We start from the raw sequence: 24,152 nt of genomic DNA on the forward strand, positions 1-24,152 counted from the left end.
CTGATTTGCTAGCTGGATTTGCGTGCTCGTTGAGCTCTTGTCTCTGATTGGTATATTCTTTTGGATCTAAAAAAATATACCAATCGAAGACAAGAGTGCAACAAGCACGCGAATCCAGCTAGCAACCAGCAAGAAAAAAAGCATCGTGTGCCGCTGGTTTTAAAGCCTAGTCTCGGAACTTAATCCCGATCTACAATAAGTGATTTAAGCCTTAAGCCATAAGAAATGAACAAATCATAGTTGAAGAATAGAGGAATAATCGACTATGATGGTCAATTTCTTATGGCTTAAAGCTTAAATCACTTATTGTAGACCGGGACTATGCGTTAGTGTCGGTCCACAATAAGTATTTAATCTTTAAGCCGTAAGAAATTGACTAATCATAGTCGAGTATTCTTTTCATATTCGATTATAATTGGTCAATTTCTTACTTCTTAAATCACCTATTGTGGACCGACACTTATGCAGAAGTATGCTCGGCCCTTAGTGTCAGTCCACAATAAATATTTAATCTTTAAGCCGTAAGAAATTGACCAATCATAGTCGATTTATAGAAGAATAACTGATTGTGATTGGCCAATTTCAAAATCTTACGTCTGTAGACGTCACTTTAGTGTCGACTATGATTGGTCAATTTCTTACGGCTTAAAGATTAAATCACCTATTGTGGACCGATACTAAGGTGATTGTTTCAAGTGATTATTCGGTACATACATACATACATACATACATGTGTCAAGGATTCGATATTCAGTACTGTTTGCAATTTGTGTGACTTGTGTAGTGGTCTGGAAATAATTGACGATATTTTTATAAACTTTTATTTATATATTAATTTAGTACTCTTTTTGTGCGTGAATATAATAAAGGTATGTAACGATATGTACATTTATATGGTTAATCTATATTTATATTGGTCAGTTATCATTTATAATCATTGGTCTGTGTTATGCTGTTAATTTTATATCTTATAATAAATTTGATCATTTAATTAAAATATTTTGATATGAAATGAATGTTATAATGAAAGAATTAATATTTGGTCATAAGTGCATTTTTTTTTTCTAATTATAATGAATTAGTTATCTTAAAAAGTTTTATATTGCAACATATGAGAAATATAAGACATATTTTATATTATAATTTCTTAGTATAATCTTTATAATATGAATGAATGTTAAATCATCTTTTAAGCAATTTGTTTTTGCATATTTATGTTGTTACATTAGATGTCTGGAAACAAATGTCGTAATTGTGGATCTACCAACATTGAGACTGATCCAGGACGTGGAGATGCAATTTGTATAGAATGTGGTTTTGTACTAGAAGATTCAGTTATTATTAGTCAAACAACTTTTGAAGAATCATCTTCTGGTAAAGTAATGGTACTTGGACATTTTGTTGCTAATGATAGCACAGGTAGTGCTACAAATTTTGGTGCACGTAAGTAATTTAAATAATATAAATACATTTTTTTTTGAAAAATATATTAAAAATATCCATAAAATCTTTTTTATTCTAGCATATTATGTTAATGGAAAAGAATCTAGAGGAATCACTATACAAAATGCAAGGAAAGGTATAACACATCTTTGCTTGCAACTAGGGTAAATAACATTTTGATATATTTATTAACAAAAATCTTTTTGTTAAATAATTATTTTTTACAAATGTAAAATTTTAACTCTAGATTAAATCAAAACTGCATTGAAACATCTGTAAACTTTTATAAAATGGCTTTGAATCATCATTTGACACGTGGAAGAAAACAAGCTCACAACCAGGCTGCTTGTGTATATATTACTTGCCGTGTTGAAAGAACTGAACGTATCCTTTTGAAAAAATAGAAAAAAAAATTTTAATAATGAAAAATTAATATAAATTAATGCATTCATATATCTTTTTAAACATGTTAATTTTTCAAATAAGTACTTGAATAATTATATAAATAATTCTTTTTCAATATTAATAAGTGTGTGTGTGTGTGTGTGTGTGTATGTGTGTAGGATGTCTCAAAATCTCGGAACATCTCAAAAACAAAACATTTTTGAGAGAAATATTACATATAAAAGTTATAGGATTGCAAAAGATATATCACAATATTATTGTGATCTTAGATAGCATCTTTAAGATTACATAAAAATTATTTGGAAATATTTAAATGGGAATCTCTATTTTTGATTACATATTCTTGTGGCTGACCTCGAGAGTTTTTCAAAACGCTGTAATAAAATATTTTTTTTAAGTATTTTTTGAGTTATAAAACTTGAATTTGACATGAGATCTAAGATATCTTGTAAACTATATTTTGATAACATATATTTGATAACTTATATACCTTAATAAATTTATGAACAGAATAATGAAGTAAGTCAATTGGTGTAAAAAAAACACCTAATTGCTATTTAAAAAAATTATGAGATTTGCAATGTGGAACTTCATATCCTTTCTGAAAAACAATGTTTTCTTTAACTAATTGATTCATTATATTCTGTGCATAAAAGTATTAAGATATAGTTGCTAAAAAATGAATAGTTTATCAGATACTTTATACTTTATGTGAAATTGTATATCAAATTTTAATCTTACACACACACACACACACACACACACACATACACACACACACAAAATGCAAAATAAAAAGACAAACTTCAGAAAACTTTTGATGAAAACATAAAAAAAAGACCCACATCATCTTATCTCTTATCTGCAAATCCACTGTTTCTAAGATATAGCTCAAACAAATATGTATTGAAATTTGAATATTGAATATAATGAAAAAGTAATATTCTTATATGTATATTCATAAAACAAAATATTTATTATTTAATATTATTTATTTTCAATTTTTAATTATAATAAATATTTTGTTTTTTAAAGTATCTGTTATTAGATTCAATTTACGCATGGACACATCGGATTACAGATTGTCACATTCTTTCAAAGATCTAGGGCGAATGCAACTAGTTCACAAGCAGCGAAGATACGTTGATAACATATCTTTGTTGTCAATTTGAACCTCATTAAGTAGTTAAGTTTGATAAGGACTGCAATCGCTTCGATTGTAAATAGTGAATTATATTAATATATATTTTGAACTGTTTCTGAATAATAGTGGATTTGTGGATATATGTTGATATAAATTTTTTTTCATATTTGATGTGGGAATATTGCCCTTGAAGTTTGTGCCCTTTATTTTACATCCTATATATATATATATATATATATAGTTTACATAAAGAGAGAATAATAAACGTAAGAAGAGTATATATTCTTAACAGCAATTGCATATTTATATCTGTATATGTATGTATATATGTGTGTATATATATTTATATATATAGATATGCTCATTGATATCAGTGATGTTCTCCATATCTGTGTTCACGAACTTGGTCGAACATATCTACGATTCACTCAAGCTCTATGTATTAATATACCATCAGTGGGTAAGCAATTTGCATGATATAATTGTATGATATTTGTAATTTGCATGTATCTGGAATGCAGTATCTTTTTATCAAAGCATTATCTTTATATATATATATATTTTAGTAACAAATGAAATTATAAATTAGAAAAGTGTAATTTATATAAAAAAATAAATTTTATTATTTACAAAACGATAAAGATTACTTACAATTAGAGATAAAATACAACTCTTACCTTTTTTAATTAACAAAGTAAAAATTTTTGAAATTGATTTGAAATAGAATTAATTCTTAAAAATAATTAATGTTTTTATTTTTCTCTTAGCATTGATCAATTGTACAAAGTTTATTTTAACATTTTTATTTTGCTAAAGAAATTATGACGAACGTTTTAAATGAAAGTTGCAGAGCTTCAAAGAAGATACTATAAAATAGTGTCATTAGTTTGATCTAGAATTGTTTGAAAGTTACATCAAGAAACGCGGTCGCGATTGATTGTCAAGTATGAAAGTCAATAATTAAGCTAGTATGTCATATATAAATAAATAAATATACAAGTTTTATAAATTAAAGTACTTCTTGTTAAATATGTATATAATCTAATTAACAAAAAATATAATTATCATTATACATAATTATCATTACTTATAATATACCATTTGATACTTACTAGATTTATTTTATTAGGTTTAGGCGAAAAAAAGAAATGTGAAAGATATAAATCATAATTTGAGCGTAAATAAATAAATAATCATAAATCATAAAGCATAATTTAAACGTTTGTAAAGCAATTACTATATTAATGCTCACATTTAATTTTTTCACACAGATTTAAAACTGGGATATTTTATTTTCTTTTAATATAATATTTTTATCAGATCTTAACCATGATATTATAAACTGGAAAAGATAATATATAAATATATCAGCAAAAAAAAATAAAAACTACAACAATAAAGTAATATATCAGTATTTTATACAATAAAGTATTAAAAATGTGTATGTATGTAAAGTTCTTTTAACAATTTTCAAGTTGTAAGATACTAAGGCCTATATTCTGAATTCTCTTTTATCGATAAAAGTGCTTCTAAAAATGATTCTTTAGATTGCTCGTTTAGAGCCACTTTTATTGATAAAAGAGGATTCGAAATATGGACCTGAATTAATTATATTATGATTATATTTAAACATGTTTTTATAACATGTTGAGATATATTTATAATTTCATAATCATATATGCAATACAAAAGCATTTACATTTTTAATACATGAATCATTTTCATAATATTTTTTACATTAGGAATATTAATTTGAAGTATTTAATTAATACTATGTATATCTTATGTATACTATATATCTTAAGACAAATTTTTTTTCTTGTTATATTTTATTATTTCTTCAGATATTTATGATTGTTTAATTTTCAGTTAATTATTTCTTTTTATTCAATATAAAATAGTAATCTAATTTATTATACAAATCGAGCAAAATGCATTTATATATGCATAGAAAAATAGATGTTTTTTTTTTTTTTCAAAATTATTTACATAAATTTGCAAACAAGATGGTAGTACAATAAAATACAAATACAAAATAAAATTTTGAAAATTTCTTAAAAATATGAACTAAATATTTATTTACATAGATCGTAATGTTAATAATTAACAAAAAAAATATTAAAACATGAACATTTTTTTTAAATTTATAAATTTTAAATTAACAATCTAAGTTTAAATATACAGAGATGTATTAGACTATTCGTACTATTCTTTTTTCTTGGTTAGAAGTTGGAAAGAAAATGTTCATTAGCAAAGCCTATTTGAACTAACAGTAATTTTTCAAAAACTATCGGAAATACGATAAACTTAGGTCAAGTCTAAAAGTTTAATTAGGAACGTAAGTTGAGTAGGTTATCGTTGGCTAGATCTTTTAAAAACAATTTTTTGTCGGTTAAATTTTTTTTTATATGACTTACGAGAACAAGAAAATATCACCGATTATGAATTATCCATTTTTCCAGACATAAAAAATTATAGGATTTAAATAAAAATTTTTAAGAAATTCTATGCAATAAATTGGATAATATTTTTAGAAATGAAGAGAAATGAGCAAATAAATATTAAATTTTTAATTAAAGATGAATAAGATCGAATAGGTTGGATGAGTTAGATAGGTCTATTAAAGCATTTTTAAATAAAATAATTTTTAATATCTTTTATCATTAAGAAAGAATATTATTTCTTATATAATGTTTTTTCACTAAAAAAATGAAAAAAAAATCTTTTTAATTTTTTTTTTTTAAACAAAACTGTGTGTGCGTGTGTGTGTGTGTGTGTGTTTTATTTATGTCGAACAGATAATAAATAAATTCGTGGCATTACATGGATAAGATTTTAGGCATCATTTATTTCTTTTTACAATTTTTGTATATATTAAATAAATTCAAGAAATTATTTCTTGATTTTCGTTATCGATTACATGTCATTTATTTATGGATACCAAAACTATAACAATCGATAGTTATGTCTTTATCTCCACTAATACATTAATAATAATAAATCTTCACGAGAAATTTTTATTGCGAAAAATATCAGCTAGGAATCGAACCAGGACCACTTGTTTTCTAGCGAATCTTAAGAAGTAGATTTTCTTTTTAAAATGTTCAAAATATCATCTTGATTCAGATTTTTAAATTCTTCTGATTGTATTAATTATTTTAAGAACTTCATTTCTACTGAAAGATTGGCAAATTTATCGAATTCTTTCCTTCATATCATCCTTTGGATGATTTTGATAAATAAAATTTGTTATTTTTTCCATAAAAAATAGTCTATCGATGTTAAGTCTAATGAGCGTAGTAAGAAAAATTTTCATTTAAATTCCCTGTAAATTTTAATATCTTGAAAAATGGATGATTTATAATCTGACATTTTTTTATTTTTCTCCTAAACAATAAATAATATAAAAAAAGTTTAAGCAAAAATTTATTTTTAAAAGAGATATCCAACATTATTCTCAATCTATATCCCTATTTAAAATTTTAAACTTAATTAAAGGTTTACCGTATTTGTGATAGTTTCCAGAAAACCAAATCACTAGATAGTTTAGATAGGTTTTGGTGATGAAAATTATTTTCCCAATTTTCGACTATTACCCCCTTTTCCCAAGAATTATTCAAGAAAAAAGAATGATATAGATGATCTAATATATTTTATATATTAATTATTATTTTCAAATTATATAATACACATATATTATCTGTATCTTTTATGAAATATGATTTTTAATGAATCATATATGTATTAAAACATTACATATATGTATTAAAATGTGATATCAGCTTTTGAAATTTGAAACAAACTTAGTATAGTATAATGCTTCAATCATTTTCATTAAAAAATTAGTAATAATAATAATTGATGCACATTTAAAAATTTATTAATTAATATACAAATAAACAATATATACAAATTTCAATAATTTTATCTTGTTAATTAACAAGAATGAGACATAAAAAATAAAGTTTAATAAATATTTCTGTTTTAAAAATGATAATTCCATTGAAGCATTGGCACTTTAAATTAATTGTATTTACAATAGAAAAAATAGCCTTCTGTATTCTGTGTTCTGTAAGCAGAACAATAATAATTATTTATCAAAATATTATATAACATTGTTTTATTTATTCATAATTATTATTCTTCACAATTTTTTAAAAAGTATTTTTGTCAAAAAGAAATGAGTATATTCTTGAATACTGAATATTTGAAAACTATTTCTCAATTTTAAATTTGAACATTCAGATTAAACAATATCTACGAAATATATGTTTCTCTTTCAGAACTTTATTTACGAATTTTATTCAAAACAAATGTTTGAATATTTTTTGTTGTAAATTAATGATTAAACTATAAATTCCATTATAAATTTCCGTCAATCATCGGACGGCGGTCCATAAAAAATTAATTCAGGGATTTGTCCACCTTGAACTCCAGTACCATTGGTACTTTCAGAACTACACTGAAATTGAAAGTTTACACTGCCAACTGTCGCTTCCGACATACCTTCTTGACCAAAAAAACTCAGCTCCCCACCATCCAATATTGCACTTGCTGTGTACGAACACTCTGGTTCGATTTGAATCGGATTCTCGAAATATACATGAAACGTATTACTCGAACCATCAGAAAAGAACTTAGTATTATTCTCCGCTAGAATATTTCCAAGCCTCTTAAGTTCTATTTTGACATTATAATCCGCAGCACCAGACGAGCTTCCATATAATCCAAAACCCACCACGAATATTCTTTTATCGACACTGAATTGAATTGAATCACAACGACCTCTATATCGCCATTGATTTGACCTATACGCGCAGGACTGAAATCTATGACAAACCTGAAAATAAATTTTTTTTAATAATACAAAATTAAATTAAAATTATATAATATTATATGATATTTATTGATATCTGTATTATATACTATATATCAATCTATTTATACTATAGTTATCAATCAGAAATAAATACTGTAGATATTTATTTGAAACTTCTTTATGAAAGCTTATTACTTTCTACATAATAATATGATTTTTATTTACCTGAGTTTTTAATCCTTGACGCGATTTGGTAGGAAAACAAAGTTGTGGCTTGTTGCTGGCTGTAAAATATAGAAACAAGTCAATTGTTTCTTGATGTGTTAGGATTCCTGTCTGTGCTGCGCTGTTTGCGAATTCTTCTAGATTCATAGCAGGAAGTCTAATTAAATACAAAGCAGATCCTAAAAAAAGAAAAAATATATATATATATATATATATATTATAAATGCACATGTAAATATGAGTACGTTGTGCATACACATATATGTGTGCATGTACGTATATATAGAGTGTATAAACATTTATTTTGAAGAAAAAAATAACGTTAACATTTATCTTACCTAACAATTGCCTTTGATTAGCTGAAGTAGGCTCAAAATCTTGCCGTATGCATTCTGCAGAAGCCCATCGTAATGCAGCATTCCATATGTGTATTTCTTTGCAATTTAACGTCTCTCGAGATAAGACAGACTCGAGCGTATGGATATCAATATCCACAAAACCATCAGATCTTAATGCCATTTCTGCCTGCCATACAAAGTTTTTATTTAATATGAAATTCAAAATCTCTTATATTAATTATTATTATTAATATCATTATTTCAGTGATATTATAATGTATATGTATCATGGATCTGAAATTTATTCTACAAGTACATAATCTATGAATTTTCAATAATGAAAATTATTTACGTATTTAAATAAAATTTCCATAATAACATTAGAAATTTATATATAATATATAATCATATATCTCATATATAATTTTGCTTTGTGTATACGTGCATGCGCGCGCGCGCGCGTGTGTGTGTGTGTGTGTGTGTGTGAGAGAGACAAAGTTGCATGAATTTCATATTTCAAATATATTCTTTTTTCCATCTTTATCATTTTATATTATACCATATCTGATGCGCAAAGTTTAGCAGCTACAATTGATGAATTTTAATCAATTAATTTAATTTAATTTAATTTGAAAAATAGCCTCGACATTTTTGTATTAGGATTTAAAACTACCTCCGAAACACATCCTTAAAAAAAATAGGGTAAAGACATCTTATATGTGCGTGTGCGTGTGTGTGTGTGTGTATGTGTGTGTGTGTGTGTGTGTGTGTGGTAAGATAAAGTGAGGCTTTTTCATCCACGGTGATATGATAATATGATAATGATAATATTTATATTTCTGTGAACAGTACATATTCGATATTTGAAAATCATGTTTACGCATTCAAGAAACAATTGTGTTTGTATAATATAATTGTAAGCACATCATTCCAAAGACGCACATTATTTTTCTGCATATTTTTATATCACTTTAAAATTAAAACTGACGAATAGCTTTACGAAATACTCTCTGCGAGCGTGCACACGCGTGCGTGCGTGCACGTGTGTATTTGTGTGTAAAATAATGTATGTGCGCGTTGCGTGTATGTATACTATTAGATTTGCATATTTTTATTGAAATCATTCTCTTTTTCGCATTGAAGTTCGTAGTTGGTCGACAAAAAAATTATAGTTGGAGAAAATAATGAAGACTATTTTGATAATTGAATTTATATTTCATTTATAAAATTGGAATTTAAAATGTATTTAAATAAAAACCGAGTTAATTTTCACATCTAATTGATATTCAGAAATATTAAAGGTTTCCAACACTTTTCATACAAGACATACACTTTCCTATACACACATACACACACACACACACGCGCGCGCGCGCGCTCCCACACATACATACAACTGATAAGCATTAATGTGTATATTACACACACGCGTGCGCGGCCGCGCGGAATCATGGTGTAACTGATGATATAAGAGGGAAGAAGATGATTCTATTTTCATAAAATACTGAACTTAAAATGTAGAGTAAAATTTTTTCATACGAGGCTTTGCTTCCGAGAAAAATGGTGTTGAAAATTTCTCTGAATAACTTATCATGATGTCGGCGATTAGGATATTTGTCTTTGTAATAATTAGTTGCGACAGAAGTTGCCACATGCATCTAACGCAACAATCATATGCATACTCGCGATTTTGTATGTAATCATATTGGCATTATGATAGAAATTAAGAGTTCGATTCGACAAACATAAAAGTAAGAACAATATAAAAAAACAACACTATATCGACTATATTTATGAACCATCACTACTTGATCAAGTGCATGCATGGTAAATTTTCAAAGTCATTTTTCTCGGAAACAAAGCCTCGTATGAAAAAATTTTATTTTACCTTTTCGATTCAGTATTTCATGTAGAATCTCCTTTCTGCTTGTAATCACCAGTTATATGATTCTATATGCTGTATGCGCGCGCGCGCGCGCGCGTGTGTGTGTGTGTGTGTGTGTGGTGTGTGTGTGTGGTGTGTATGCGTATGCATATATTAATGCTTATATTAAAGTTTAAAATTATATCAATATTTAGATTAAAAATTATTTACACATATTGAGATTATATGAGATTTTTTTGTAAAAACAAGAGAAAGATAATATTTAACTTTTGAAATAATTTAAATTTGCAAAAACATTGCAAAAAATATATAAAAGCTTATTTCAAAAAAGTAATTGTCAAATTTGAAAAATGTTATATTATTTATAAAATATATATTATATTTATATATTGTATAGTGGGAATCATGTTGTTGTAGAATCGATTTACTCATAAAATGTAACATTTCTATTATTTATCGAAAAATGACGATTTTATTGAATTTGTCTCTTCTTATTCTAATTATTACATTTAATACAAAGAGTTTTGAGATTATTCTTGATAAAAATCATATTAAACAACACATTTTTAAAAAAATTGTAATCTTGAATCAAAATAAACATTAATCGTCATTATACTGTACAAATATAAATTATATTGTATAAATTTATGATATTCATAACACATTGCAAATAAGAGAAGTTTATTAAATCTGTAATAATTATCGTTATATTCAACGAATATTGTAATATTGAATATTGTAATATTCTATAAATCTGGCATTTATTTATTCTTTTTTTAAATTTTATGAAATTTCAAATATTTTTCAAATATTTTTATGTAAAAAAACCTTAAAATCTGCAGAGAATATTTAATAAATTTTATGTCTCTAAAATATCCAATTGAATATAAATATTAGAATTCAAAATGTCATTAAGAACAAGTGCGCTATTATTGAGATATCCAACATATAAATACACAGATTAATCACAGATTAATAATTTACATTAGCAGAAATATCTTTTGAAAATTATTTTTACCATTGAAAATTATTTTTAGCAAATTATTATATAATACAAATTCAGCTGTACAAAGAATAAAAACAACATAAATAGTTTGCAACTATGTGCTTAAGAAATTCAATACAATTATACATAAAAATCTATCAATTTTTATCCACTTTTATCTAACTAACTATTTGATTAGTATTCGTTTTAGGAATATCATTATGAATTTTACTGCGTTCATATTCATCTATTAAGTTATCTTGATACGTGATATTTTGTGTGACTTCAATCTGATCTAACTTATTGTCTGGAAAGTAAGGCTCACTTTGCGCTCGGAAAAGTGAGACAGACAAATGTTCATCTGCAAGTATATTCGTGCAACAATCATTTTCCGAAAGACTCAAACAATGTGGCATTACTAATAGTTTGGTTTTAAAATTTTCACAGCTGTCATTATTCAATCCATCATTGCTTTTATATGTGCGTTGATACCGCAAACTGTTGAATTTATTGTTATCATAAGAATGTAAACTCGAAACATGATTGATTGAATCATTCGAGATGATACTTGAGTCATCTTCGAGCATTCTGTCCAAGTTCTTGTCACTCAAACTAATGTTTCTTAGCGTCCGTTGCATTTGACTTACTTGTGCATCAATCACCTCCCAGCAACGTTGCATAAGATTCGGTTCTTCAAAAAGACGAGATTGACTCAGAAGTAAGCAAGCATTCTTTGCCGTAAGACTCGTTTCTAAATAATTGACGCATGCTCGTGCCAAATGTGGAACTATATATTTTTTCGCAACGTACAATGTTGCCAGAACTGTATCTGCTTCTAGTTGCACTTCATCACAATACATATATCTAAAAAAATGTTGTATGTTATAATTATATAAATCATATAATATTTTTTTCTTTCTAATAATAATATTTATTATTAGCTATTTTGTATCTTCGTTTTAGTTCTTTTTTTCATGGTACATAATGTAATAGATTCTTTTCCAGCATAATTCTAATTTTGAATAATATATTTTATAAGTTGATGTCTTTAAATTATTTTATATTTCTTTATATTTACCTTAACAGTGCGAGAAAAGCTGCTGGTTCAACATCAGGCACTTCTATATCTTTTTTATTTTCTGGTAATCCTCCATAAAACATAGCATAAAATACAGAACTGCCAGTAGCAAGAACATATTTATGTGCTGGTATTGTTTGTGTATGACCTATTAATATGAGATAAATATTAATGAGAGGTGTTTTTTAAATAAGAGAGATAGCTAAAGAAAAAGATCTAAGGGAATTTTGACAAATACCTGGGCTACCAACAATAAATATAATATCAGCCATAAGATGATTATTAAACATGGCTGCGTTTCGTTCTCGAACTGTAGGTTTTGTTGCTTGCCAATTGGGATCTTGGGTGCAGTCTCCGGGTGATGGTAAATTGAACTGGGTCACGGGTGATGATAAGGAAGACAAAGGTGATGCAGGTGCACTCAATGGCTGATTCACTGTAGTTCCTTCACGTTGTAGTACAATAGACGAAGAAAGTGGACTTACTGATGGTGGTGAATCTGATGTATTACTAGGAGATTCCGCTAAAATAAAGAATCTCTTTACGTCAAATATATTAAATTATTAAAATTTAGCAACATTAATAAAACAGATAATGTATAATTCAAATTATATCATCATAATATTTGCAATGAATAGCAAAATTGACTTCGATTCATATGGAGATTTTTCTTAATACACACACACACACACACACACACACACAGTCAATAAATAAATAATCACTCATTAAAAATATAAATTTTGTTAGATTCTTTTAAAAATAATTTAAATTTTATTTTGTTGGTAAAAGTTGTTTTTATTTTTTTATTTTATTTTATTTTTAGTATCAAAGTCTTATAATTTTTTTAGTGCAATATCGCGCGCGTGCGAACGTACAACTCTCTCTCTCTCTCTCTCTCTCTCTCTCTCTCTCTCTCTCTCTCTCTCTCTCTCTCTCTCTCTCTCTCTCTCTCTCTCTGTGTGTGTGTGTGTGTGTGTGTGTGTGTGTGTGTGTGTGTGTGTGTGTGTGTAGGCGTGCATATAAATTGTACAAATGAATATATCTTGCTATATTTTTTTATATATATGTACAGTGAATCCAAACGATCAAAAGACAAATTATTCAACTTTTATGAAGATGTACTATAATCTGTACGTTACTAGTTAACGCTGCAAGAAATACAAATAAAAAATATATAAATTTCGCCTTTTTGTTTAACAGTATATCATATAATAGATCATATAATAGCATAGTTCACACAAGCATATAAAGAAACTTGCAAATTAAGAAAATATAAAAATATAAAAATTATAAAATTACATAAAACAAAATCAACTGTATCTATTTTTGAAGAGCTCTCGAGGTCAGCTATGAGAATATGTAATAAAAAATGAGGATTTCCATTCAAAAAGACAAGTTGTCTTCTATATGACCTTGGCAAAGTCACTTAAACTGATAAGATCAGTAAATAGACCTTTTTAAACCCTATCTCTAACATTTTTTTTCTAAAATGTATCGCTGACGAGATATTTGACTGTTTCCATTTTTGAAGAACCCTATAGAATCCTGAAGAACCCCAATTTCTGTCAACATTAAGCTCAGGATCTATCGATAGAACCTGTTATATTATACTAGTAAATTGGCAGCAGAAACCAATGATCTGGGCGCTCGGACAATCTGATGGCAATCTGACTGCAATCCTGCTTAGTTTCTTTCAATTTGCTGCTATAGCATAACAGCAGGTTTGGTCACCATCATATTTTTGGTGCTAACATCAGATATAGATATTATAGACTTTATATGAAATTTATTGCCTTTTAAATATTACTAACTCAAAATCTGTCTATGCAAGTTTAGCTGTGTGGGATATTACAGAAACAACAAATAAATATATCGATTTGCAGTTCAAAATATGCAAGAAGTCATTTATTATAAAAAATTTTTATTTTAGTAATTTTCAATTCAAATACATTTTTTTGTTAATGAATGCTTTTCATTCAGTAACAAAATTGGCACAAGTCAATTTTGTTTTTTCTATTTTCTATTTAACTGTTAATTTATATTTAATTTAACATAATTGATTAATTAGATTAATCACAGCTGATATGAATCTAATTTTTTTCTTCAATAAATGTCAATTAATACATTAGTAATGTTAAAATGGTAGAGATGAACTACATAGGAGTCAAAAAATTTAAAAGATTAGAAATAAATTTTAATTGCATATATGTATATGATAATACAAATTTGTAAAAATAAAATTAATGAAAATATAAAAAATTATAAATGAAGGAGTTTTACTTTGCTTAACTGCCAATTTTACTTAATTTTTGTATAAAATTGCATGTTTTTTATGTACAAAATATCTTATCTTTATAAGTGATAAAATATTAAAAATAGTATATGAATAAAACATTAAATACATTTTTTGAAAATGTTTTGGATTAAAATTATTTTCTTTCAAGGAGAATATATTATGTTGATTATGATCTTAGTTAGTATACATTCAATATCATATTAGTCATTAGTCTTCAATTTAATAAATAAAATTTAATTAAAAAAAATAAATAATAGATTAATGAGTCAAGTAACCATAGTTATTTTTTTCTATTATAAAAATACAGACATACATTTATTGTAAAAATTATAAATATTTCAATTGTTTATGAGATCATCTTCAATGTAGTGATAAAAATAAATTAATCCAAATAAAAATACAATATTGTCAGAGTTCTATCCACATATAATTTTTCAATTGCCTTGAATGTGTCCCAAATATAAATCATTGCTGTACAAATTATATCGTTGAGTCTCGGGATATAAAATTTAAGTCAAGTGTGACATCGAAACATTGACATAAATTCCCATTCTGAACTTCACACTTCAAACAATAGATATGTTTGAGAACAAGGATGTTTTATGTGCTTTTTAAGGATACAAATCTAATTTTCTTATATAAATTCCTTTATAGTCTTAAATAATCAATTTTCATATAATGTTACATGAAAATATATTTTTTGTATTTAACACATTTACTAGGACCAGATGATCAAGCGGATCAATTTCAGCTGATAAGATATACATAGCACTCATTTAATGAGTATCTTTTCTCTTGCTTCACGAAACTAGAAGAAGTTAGACATCTCACTGTTAATTCGATCTTTTTATCAGCATGAATATATTAAAATTGTATAATTCTCAAGTCTAGCATCAAAAATATTTGCCATTTATGATAATAAAAATGATTTTCACTAGTATAAATATTCAATAGAATTTATACGCCTCATTTTTGTTTTTGAATATTTTTGGAAAAAAGAAAATATTTTTCGCTTCTAAATACAATTAATAAAAATATACAATTTTTGCTATATTATCTGATGGTTCTACAAATACCAATAGTTCTGCAAATCCAGAATGTCTCCTGTGATTTGATAATCACAATTAACAATCGAGATTCCTAATTCAGATAGATGTAAAATATAAATAGCATTCTCATTCAAACGGCAAACAAAGTAGCTTCCCTTTCCTCCCTTTCTCTCCCCCCATTATCTTCCTCCAATCTCCCATCTTTCTCCCTCGCCCTCACTTCTTTTATTATTTCTATCTTTCTCACCGTTCATCCAGGTATTGGTGTGTTTGACCGCGACGTTATCCTGAAAACGCTTCATTGGCTTGGTAGAGATCTTCGAGTATAGATTTGACATTGCCATGACGTTGTCACGTTTGAACGATACCGTCACTCTTTCTCTTCTCGTAATTTCTTTTTGCACGCGCGACACACCGTTCCAAATTTCAAGAGACTGTGCGTCGTCGGCTAGGCGGCCGCCATTTTCTATACATACGGGCGCTGGTCAAACAGCGCCGCCAGCCAGTATCACTTCAGTCCTCAGTCATATCGGTCGATACACATCGAATGATGAAAAGTGGAAGGGGAACATGCATAAAAAAAATATTTGTTACACACATATATATATATATATATATATATATATATAAAATAAAAAGAGAATATAATACAATTGAATCATGTATCACATAATTTTTTCAAAATACTTTTATTTCTCATATTTATTTTATTGTTGATATAAATACAAAAATAAAAATAGCGTCTCTTTTAATTATAAAATAGTGACATTTTCATCTTACATTTGTATAGTTAAATGATAAATGATAAATCATCGAAAAATAAAGCATAATCCAAAGTGTTAAAAATATAGAGAAAATATAAAGGAAACAGTGCAAGCAAAAACCGATTAAAATATTTTTTTTTTTTTTTTTTTTTTTTAAGAAAAAATAAATCGTCGCCTACCTACATTTCGAATTACAAAATAACTTGAATATATCCAAAAGAAAAGATTGGATGTACTTGTATTAAAAACAGATAATATATCTGATTACACATATATCGAACAAAAATATCTTAATCTTAATATTCATATAGTCAAACAGATTTTATTAAAAATAGATTTTGCAGAGTATCTGCTGTACATTTTGTTAAGTAGAATGGCAATAGAATTGATATAGAGTTAGACACATACAATGCTGTTGACAGATTGCTTGAAAAAATGTAACAGAATCTATTTGCAGAATGCAATGACAGATTGATAGAAGAAATAAGTTATAGATGAGTAGTACATTCTGATAGTACATTATTAACAAAAATTGAGCAAAATCTGCTAATATAATTCTGACAGCATGTTGTTAATAGAAATCAAGTAAAATCAGTATAAATCAGGTAGTGTCCGATGATCAATTGTCTATGATACTGCTGTTACGCCAGGAATCGTTGAAGTAACTAAGATGAATATTTCAATAACTGAATTTGTGTTCGGTAGTTGATAAATTAACAATATATTTACAATCATTAACATGTTAATAACAAGAAAATAATTTTTAAAAATTTGAATATTTTCAGTATCAAAAAAATTATAAAAACATATTGAAAACAATTTGAACAATAATCGTTGCTAAAAATTTTTTTAAATATTGCAGAAACAATCATATTTTTATTTCTCTTCTTATTATCTGGATTAAGATATAATATATATTTAAAAAAAAAAACCTTAAGGCAGTGAAATCATATATAAGAAATCTATGAAAATTTTATAAAAAAATTTCCATAGAAAATTAATCAGAAAATAAATAATTTTTAATTGGTGTTATGAAAGAATTGGCGGTAACTGTTTATCTCATAAAATAAAGAAAACCTTAATAAACGATAATGAAATAAATTTTGTTTATAGGTAATTTTTAATAATGTATTCATAACAAATTAATTACAAAATTGATTTTTGCAATATGCTTTTTATGTCAGAAATGCCTTTTTATATGCCTCCGATTCTATTTCCAATAGTTATTTTTTGATTATCCTTGCCGATCTAGGCATAGACTTTAATGGGTTAAACTCCAACAACAACTTACTTCAAATGATCATATCTTTTATTGTCTACTATTGATTTTTGAACACAGAAAATTTTTTGTCACAGAAAATTTTTTATCAGCATCACCTAAATTAAAATATATTTCAATTTTAGCCAATTTGCCGAAGCCATTTTTTTTTTATAAAATATGTGAGAGTTCTTTCTTGATATAATGATGAAACATTAATGATATAACATAACTATCGAATACAAGATAAAAATGCATCAATGATAACACAAATAATGATGTTTTCAAATATACTTTTTAATATTCTTTTATTTCTACTGTGAAAATAAATGCTTACTATACTATGTATTGCAACTAAAGCAAACATTTGTGAAATTTAAAATTTGTTATGTAAAATGAAATTGAAAGTGAATATTATTTATTTGAATGAAAAATAAAATATTTTCGCACAATATTTAAGACTCGACTTTCTCTCGCAGCGCGACGATGGGTTAAATAATTCTTGAAATAATAGTTACCACTCAGCTATCGGTAACAACTAGATCTAGCAATCTGGTGATTTCGAATAGCTGAGCAGTGTACCATTATTTCAAGAATTATTTTACACTTTTACGTAATTTATTAGACAGATATCTTACTTTCTGATATTTTTTACAAGTTTTAAGAATATGAAAATATGTTATGTCTCTAAGGAAAAAGTACAAAATAAAGCTATACGACGTAAGAAACTTTTTGCATGTCATTTCTCGCTTCGACTTTTCATAATTCAATATGCTGCAGCGAGAGAGCCGAGCCTTAAGTTAAAATAATTATATATTGTATATATTATACATTTTATAGCCTAAATTTTTCTCTGTCCATTTAGATCCTTGTTTATATATCATGAGATTTGCGCACAAACTTGAATTTGGAGATAAAACACACGCCGTATCTATGACAGCCTTAAGAGTGGTACAAAGAATGAAAAGAGATAGTATTCATAGTGGTCGTAGGCCATCCGGTCTGTGTGGCGCAGGTAACACTTTAATTATTATTATTTTTTATTGATTGTCATTGTAATATAATGTGTTTATTATACAATGTGTCCCAAAAGTCTTGGAATAGTCAAATATTTCGATAATCGATTTTCGTATCTCGTTATGCAAAAGAATTAAAATATGATCACACTAGACAGTAATGTAATTTTTGATTGGCACTTTTGATTGGCACTTTTGATTTGGTGAAGCCAAAATCGCAACGCACAGGCGTAAATTGAAATACTTTATGGTAATGCAATCTGAACTCTTCTCTCACTTACTTTTTTCCCCTTATGCTCTCCTTCTAACTCATTCTTACATTAGAGAAATCAGATTTTCAGATTATAAAAAAATATAAATTTATATCATAATATATATCTGTTATATAAAAAACAAACTCTTAAAGAAATAATATAAATAATATATATGTATATGTAAATATATATGTATATGTGTACGCACGCGATAAATGTTGTAATTTTACATACGAAATATCAAAAATATGACTTATTTTTACACATCACGCGCGCGCGCGCGCGCGCGCGCGCGCGCGTGTGTGTGTGTGTGTGTGTGTGTGTGTGTGTGTGTATGTATATATTTATATAGATATTCTTTCTTCACAATAGCTTTATTAATTGCTGCGCGATTGCATGAATTTAGCAGATCAACTGCTGACATTATAAAAATTGTCAAGGTTCACGAATCTACCCTACGTAAAAGGTAAAATATATTGCTCAGGTATCTGTTTAATATTTCTATAATAGTTTTATGTATATGGATTTCATAATGATAAATTTTTCTTTTTCACATATAGATTGATGGAATTTGGTGATACACCATCTAGTGGTTTAACATTAGATGAATTTATGACGGTAGATTTAGAAGAAGAACAAGATCCCCCAGCATTTAAAGCAGCACGTAAAAAGGATAGAGAACGTTTACAACGAGTATGTCCTTTTTTACGTTATAATATAATGTTTTCTATTCAATAGCTTTAAAACCAAATTAAAATAATTTTATATGATTTCTTTGTTTTATTACAACAATATTTACTTTTTAGTTAGAAAATATAGATATGGAAATAAATGAACTGCAAGCAGAAATTGATAGACAGCTAGAAGATTACAGAACAGGAAAAGCAAGGAAACGGAAGGATGGTAATTATATTATATAGCACACATTATTTAGTAACAATAAATGTAAAAAGACTATTTAAATATATGAAATTTTATATAATCACTTGAAACATATAATTTAAATACACTCGTGCACGTATGAAGATAGTATATTTCTATATAACTATTATGACACTATTAAAATACAATTACAATTATTTTCAAAATAGTGAGAAATTAAAAAACGTAAGAAATTAATTAAAAAATAGTGAGAAATATACACATATATACATATATTGAATTTAAAATAAGAAAGTTAAATGGCTTTTCTTTGTGATATGATTAAAGAACATTACAAAAAGAAAATATAATAAAATAAATTTATTTTAAAGCATACATTAAAAATTCTGTAATTTTATTTAAATAAAATATCTGAAAAAGCTCGGAATTTTCAAATATTCGGAATAAAATTTACAAAAATTGAGTAAATCTTGTTAATCTAAAGTATTCTTCGAGAATCTCTATCTACTTTAATATAATATTTAAGGTAGTTAATTTATATTCATTGAACTTCTGTAAAAAATAACAATTTTTTTACGATATACTTTTTATAGCATCTTCTATAGAAAATGAAGACGCAGATAGATTTATTCGAGAAAGTAATTTGAGTGTAATTCAAAAATATGTTGAGAACAATATGGATGGTCCCAATGATGAAATCCGAGATTCTATATCATATGAAAATAATAGTTCACTTGTAACTGGATTAGGTGAGTATTTACATAAAATTATATTATTTTATATTTTATTGCCCGTTGTAATTTCATGTATATGCAGGTCCGGATATAGCCTCTATGATGTCTACAAATGATCATTCAAGTGAAACCAAAGAAAAAGATAATTTTGAAAATGTAAGGATTATCCTATTTATTTTGATCTAAATGGAATTATAAATTATGATTCTAGTTATTATAATAATATATACAAGTATTTCCTATATCTCTATTTTGATAGGTTTTACACTGTAGATTAGAATAAGGAACGCATGTACTTTTTATAAGTATTCAGATATTAATGCAACACATTGTACATTAATGTGAAAACTTTCTGGCTGAAGTAATATTTCTCACAATAAGAATTTTTTGTAGGAAGGGGATATTTTTCGGTATATTTTTTATTCATATATCATTTATTATTATTTTTTGCTGTCTTACGTTCATATTATTATGTTGAATTTACTTTTTATGTTGGTTTAAAAATAACATCTTTGTCACTATGTATCTTATTATTTCGACAAATATATCACATCAGGCATCATAGCAGATGTTCACGCAATTTCTCATGCTACACGCGAAACATCATTGCACTCGAATATATAGGGTCTTCGCACCAAATCTTCTATCTCACTTCAATGAGCATTGCACATGACTTAATAATCAAATTGTAGAGATATTCAATATGAATCAGAAGATTTTTAGACACGACTCTTTCGCGGCGCGACATGAGTTATGTGACATCAAAGGCGAAAAATGCAAAAAATTTCTTGCATATAGCGTATAGCTTTATCTTGCTTTATCTTTTCCCTTATAAATATATTTTTATATTCTTAAAACTTGTAAAAAGCATCAGAAAGTAAAATATCTGTCCAAGAGAACACATAAAAGTGTAAAATAAAAGGAAAAAGAAGAAAATCGTGTAAAATAATTCTTGAAAAAATGATCACTGCTCAGCTATCAGGACAACTAGATCTAATGAATCTTTTGGTGACTTCTGATAACTGAGCAATGTACCATTATTTCAAGAATTATTTTACACTTTTATATAATCTATCGGACAGATATTTTATTTTCTGGTATTTTTCACAAGTTTTAAGGACATGAAAATATCATGTTTTTAAGGAAAAAGTATAAAATAAAGCTATATGGCACAAGAAACTTTTTGCATGTCATTTCTCGTTTCTGACATCATAATTCAATATGGCTGCAGCGACAGAGCCGAGCTTTAAGTTCAAACCCTGACTGAGATAATATTTTTTACAATAAGAATTTCTCATGAAGAGAAGTAATCGATATTATATTTAATTATTGATTTATTAAAGAAGAAAATTTAGCTCTAATTTAAGTCGCTGCTTTTCAAATCCATTAAAAATGATATAAATATTTATCTTTAATTTTTATATAAATTTAAAAAAATAAAAGAGATTATTAAATATCTAAGCTTCTACATGCTGATTGCTCATTATCTGCATCATATCTTCTGCTGTTTAAATTTATTAGCCTATTTTTTCATTTAAATATACCATGTTTTAAATATATAAAATTAATTTATATTAATAATTTGTATTAGTTTTATAGTATTCTTTATAATAGTTTATAATATTATAAAAGAATATCTCTGATATAAATCACGTGTAAAGAATCTAAAATAATTAAACAGGTTTCTTTTTAGTCTTCTGAAGAAATCTACACGAATGATATTGATGATGAGGAATTAGATAGTTATATTCTTTCGGAAAAAGAATCACAGTCCAAATCTGCCCTTTGGAATAAAGTAAACGCAGATTATCTTGTCCAACAAAAGGAAAAAGAAGAAAAACGTTCAAAAGAGAAAGAAGAAGGTAAACCTGAAAAGAAAAGAAGAAGGACGACGTCTAAAAAACACAAAACACCCGCAAATACTGCAGGTAAGTTGATTTTTCCATTCTATTTTTCATATTAATATATTTATTTTTTATTTAGTCATCTTCTATTTTTCTTTTAATAGGCGAAGCAATCGAAAAAATGCTACAAGAAAAAAAGATATCCTCCAAGATTAATTACGAAGTGTTGAAAAATCTAAACCAACAACAAAACAGTCAAGAGTTACCAATTACGAATACACCGGAATCAGACATAATAAGTTTTAAGAAACCGTTAGTATAGATTATTTTACTGATAGATAATTATATCTATTTCCTAGAAAACTCTGGAAAATTGAGAGTTCTTAGGAATTTTTTTTTAATCTTGAAAATCAGGATATCATGCAAATTTATTATAATTCAGGGAATTTTTTGAAATTTTATCTCTAAATTTAAATTTTGCCTCTTTCAGAAAAAAATTTAATAATTTTGCTTTTATAATGTAAGCTAGTGATAATTCGCCAATCATTCAAGTTAGCAATCAGTATAAATATATCTTTTATTTTGCGTATTCCGTTTATTTCATATATATTGACATATAATTTGCAAGTTTTTATAAAGGAAATTCAATTGTCTCCTTAAAATGATTAAACCAAAATATTAATATCCAAATATTAAGCAGATATCCTTTGGTAATTAAAAGACATTAAAAACTGCATACAAAATAAATTTATTTTAAACTTAAGAATTCTTAAGTTTATTTAGAATTTTAAATAAAAATACTCGAGAAATTTGAAAATTCTTAGGGAATTTTTTTTATAATACTTGAATAAATACTGATTATGCAAAGTGACCGATTAATATAAAATAATTTTTCTGTTCAATTAGGGTAACAATTAATTCTACACTAAAGTCTACAGATGTTTCGCTGACAAGAAAATGTCGTTCCGTTAAACCAAATACTCAGCAATTTAAGGAAATGGATAAGACATCAAGAAAAGAGGATAAAGAATTTACAAAAAAAGAGATCAATTCAATAGAAATAGATGCTCCTATAGTAGACACATCTGAAATTGGTTGTGTAATCTTTATAATCGTTTCCGTTATTTTATCATAGATTATTATACTAAACTTAAATATTTTAATTATTTATTATACTAAATTTAAATATTTTACATTTAATTATGAATCTAGATTTGATTATATATCCATTTTTATTACAGTATATGATAATGACGATTATCTTGATGAAGAAGAATCTGATGCTGCGGAAATATCACTTGGACAGATGCTTGAGTCTCGTGCACCGTCTGAGAGTGAATTTTGTGACGATAGTTATGAATATGAATAAAAATAATAACTGTATGTACTTTTTAAAATTTAATTATTTATTATTATTATGTAAAAGAAAAAATAAAAGCGTATTAATCTAAAAAAAGAGATTCATGTCATTATAATTATTTTATAATTATTATTACAATATTAATTAATCGCATATTTTATTAAACTTTTTGTTCTGAATTTTCTTATCAATATCTATTTTTTTATCTTAATAACATACTTTCATAAAGAAATCGTTTTGCGCTATCTCTTAATAAACTTTTATTAAACTTCTTACCACTGGCCTTACACTAGCAATGTTACATTCAGTGGATTCAACGATTCTTTTTTTTCTTAAAATACAAAACAACAGAACTCTATCATCATGATTT

General features: G+C 26.3%; 2 protein-coding genes across 2 annotated transcripts; one reads left to right on the top strand and one right to left on the bottom strand.

The window, feature by feature from the left end:
* Positions 1 to 694: 694 nt before the first annotated feature.
* Brf (Brf RNA polymerase III subunit) lies at positions 695 to 23,878 on the top strand. Its single transcript, XM_089071336.1, has 15 exons — positions 695 to 869; positions 1,230 to 1,443; positions 1,523 to 1,607; positions 1,691 to 1,827; positions 3,348 to 3,452; positions 18,558 to 18,707; positions 19,335 to 19,428; positions 19,523 to 19,655; positions 19,769 to 19,865; positions 20,438 to 20,593; positions 20,661 to 20,734; positions 22,272 to 22,506; positions 22,587 to 22,734; positions 23,329 to 23,516; positions 23,664 to 23,878. The coding sequence occupies exons 2-15, from the start codon at positions 1,230 to 1,232 to the stop codon at positions 23,789 to 23,791; spliced, it is 1,944 nt and encodes a 647-aa protein (XP_088927462.1). The 5' UTR covers positions 695 to 869; the 3' UTR covers positions 23,792 to 23,878.
* lute (BTB/POZ domain containing protein 3 lute) lies at positions 5,201 to 16,165 on the bottom strand. The gene is made up of 7 exons (XM_011645711.3): positions 15,918 to 16,165; positions 12,561 to 12,845; positions 12,323 to 12,470; positions 11,892 to 12,108; positions 8,375 to 8,561; positions 8,037 to 8,215; positions 5,201 to 7,832 (listed from the first exon to the last, which is right to left on the bottom strand). The coding sequence occupies exons 1-7, from the start codon at positions 16,012 to 16,014 to the stop codon at positions 7,368 to 7,370; spliced, it is 1,578 nt and encodes a 525-aa protein (XP_011644013.2). The 5' UTR covers positions 16,015 to 16,165; the 3' UTR covers positions 5,201 to 7,367.
* Positions 23,879 to 24,152: the final 274 nt, after the last annotated feature.

Source organism: Pogonomyrmex barbatus, unplaced genomic scaffold, assembly GCF_055798465.1.
Source record: "Pogonomyrmex barbatus isolate J1 unplaced genomic scaffold, ASM5579846v1 scaffold11, whole genome shotgun sequence".
Lineage (NCBI taxonomy): Eukaryota > Metazoa > Arthropoda > Insecta > Hymenoptera > Formicidae > Pogonomyrmex > Pogonomyrmex barbatus.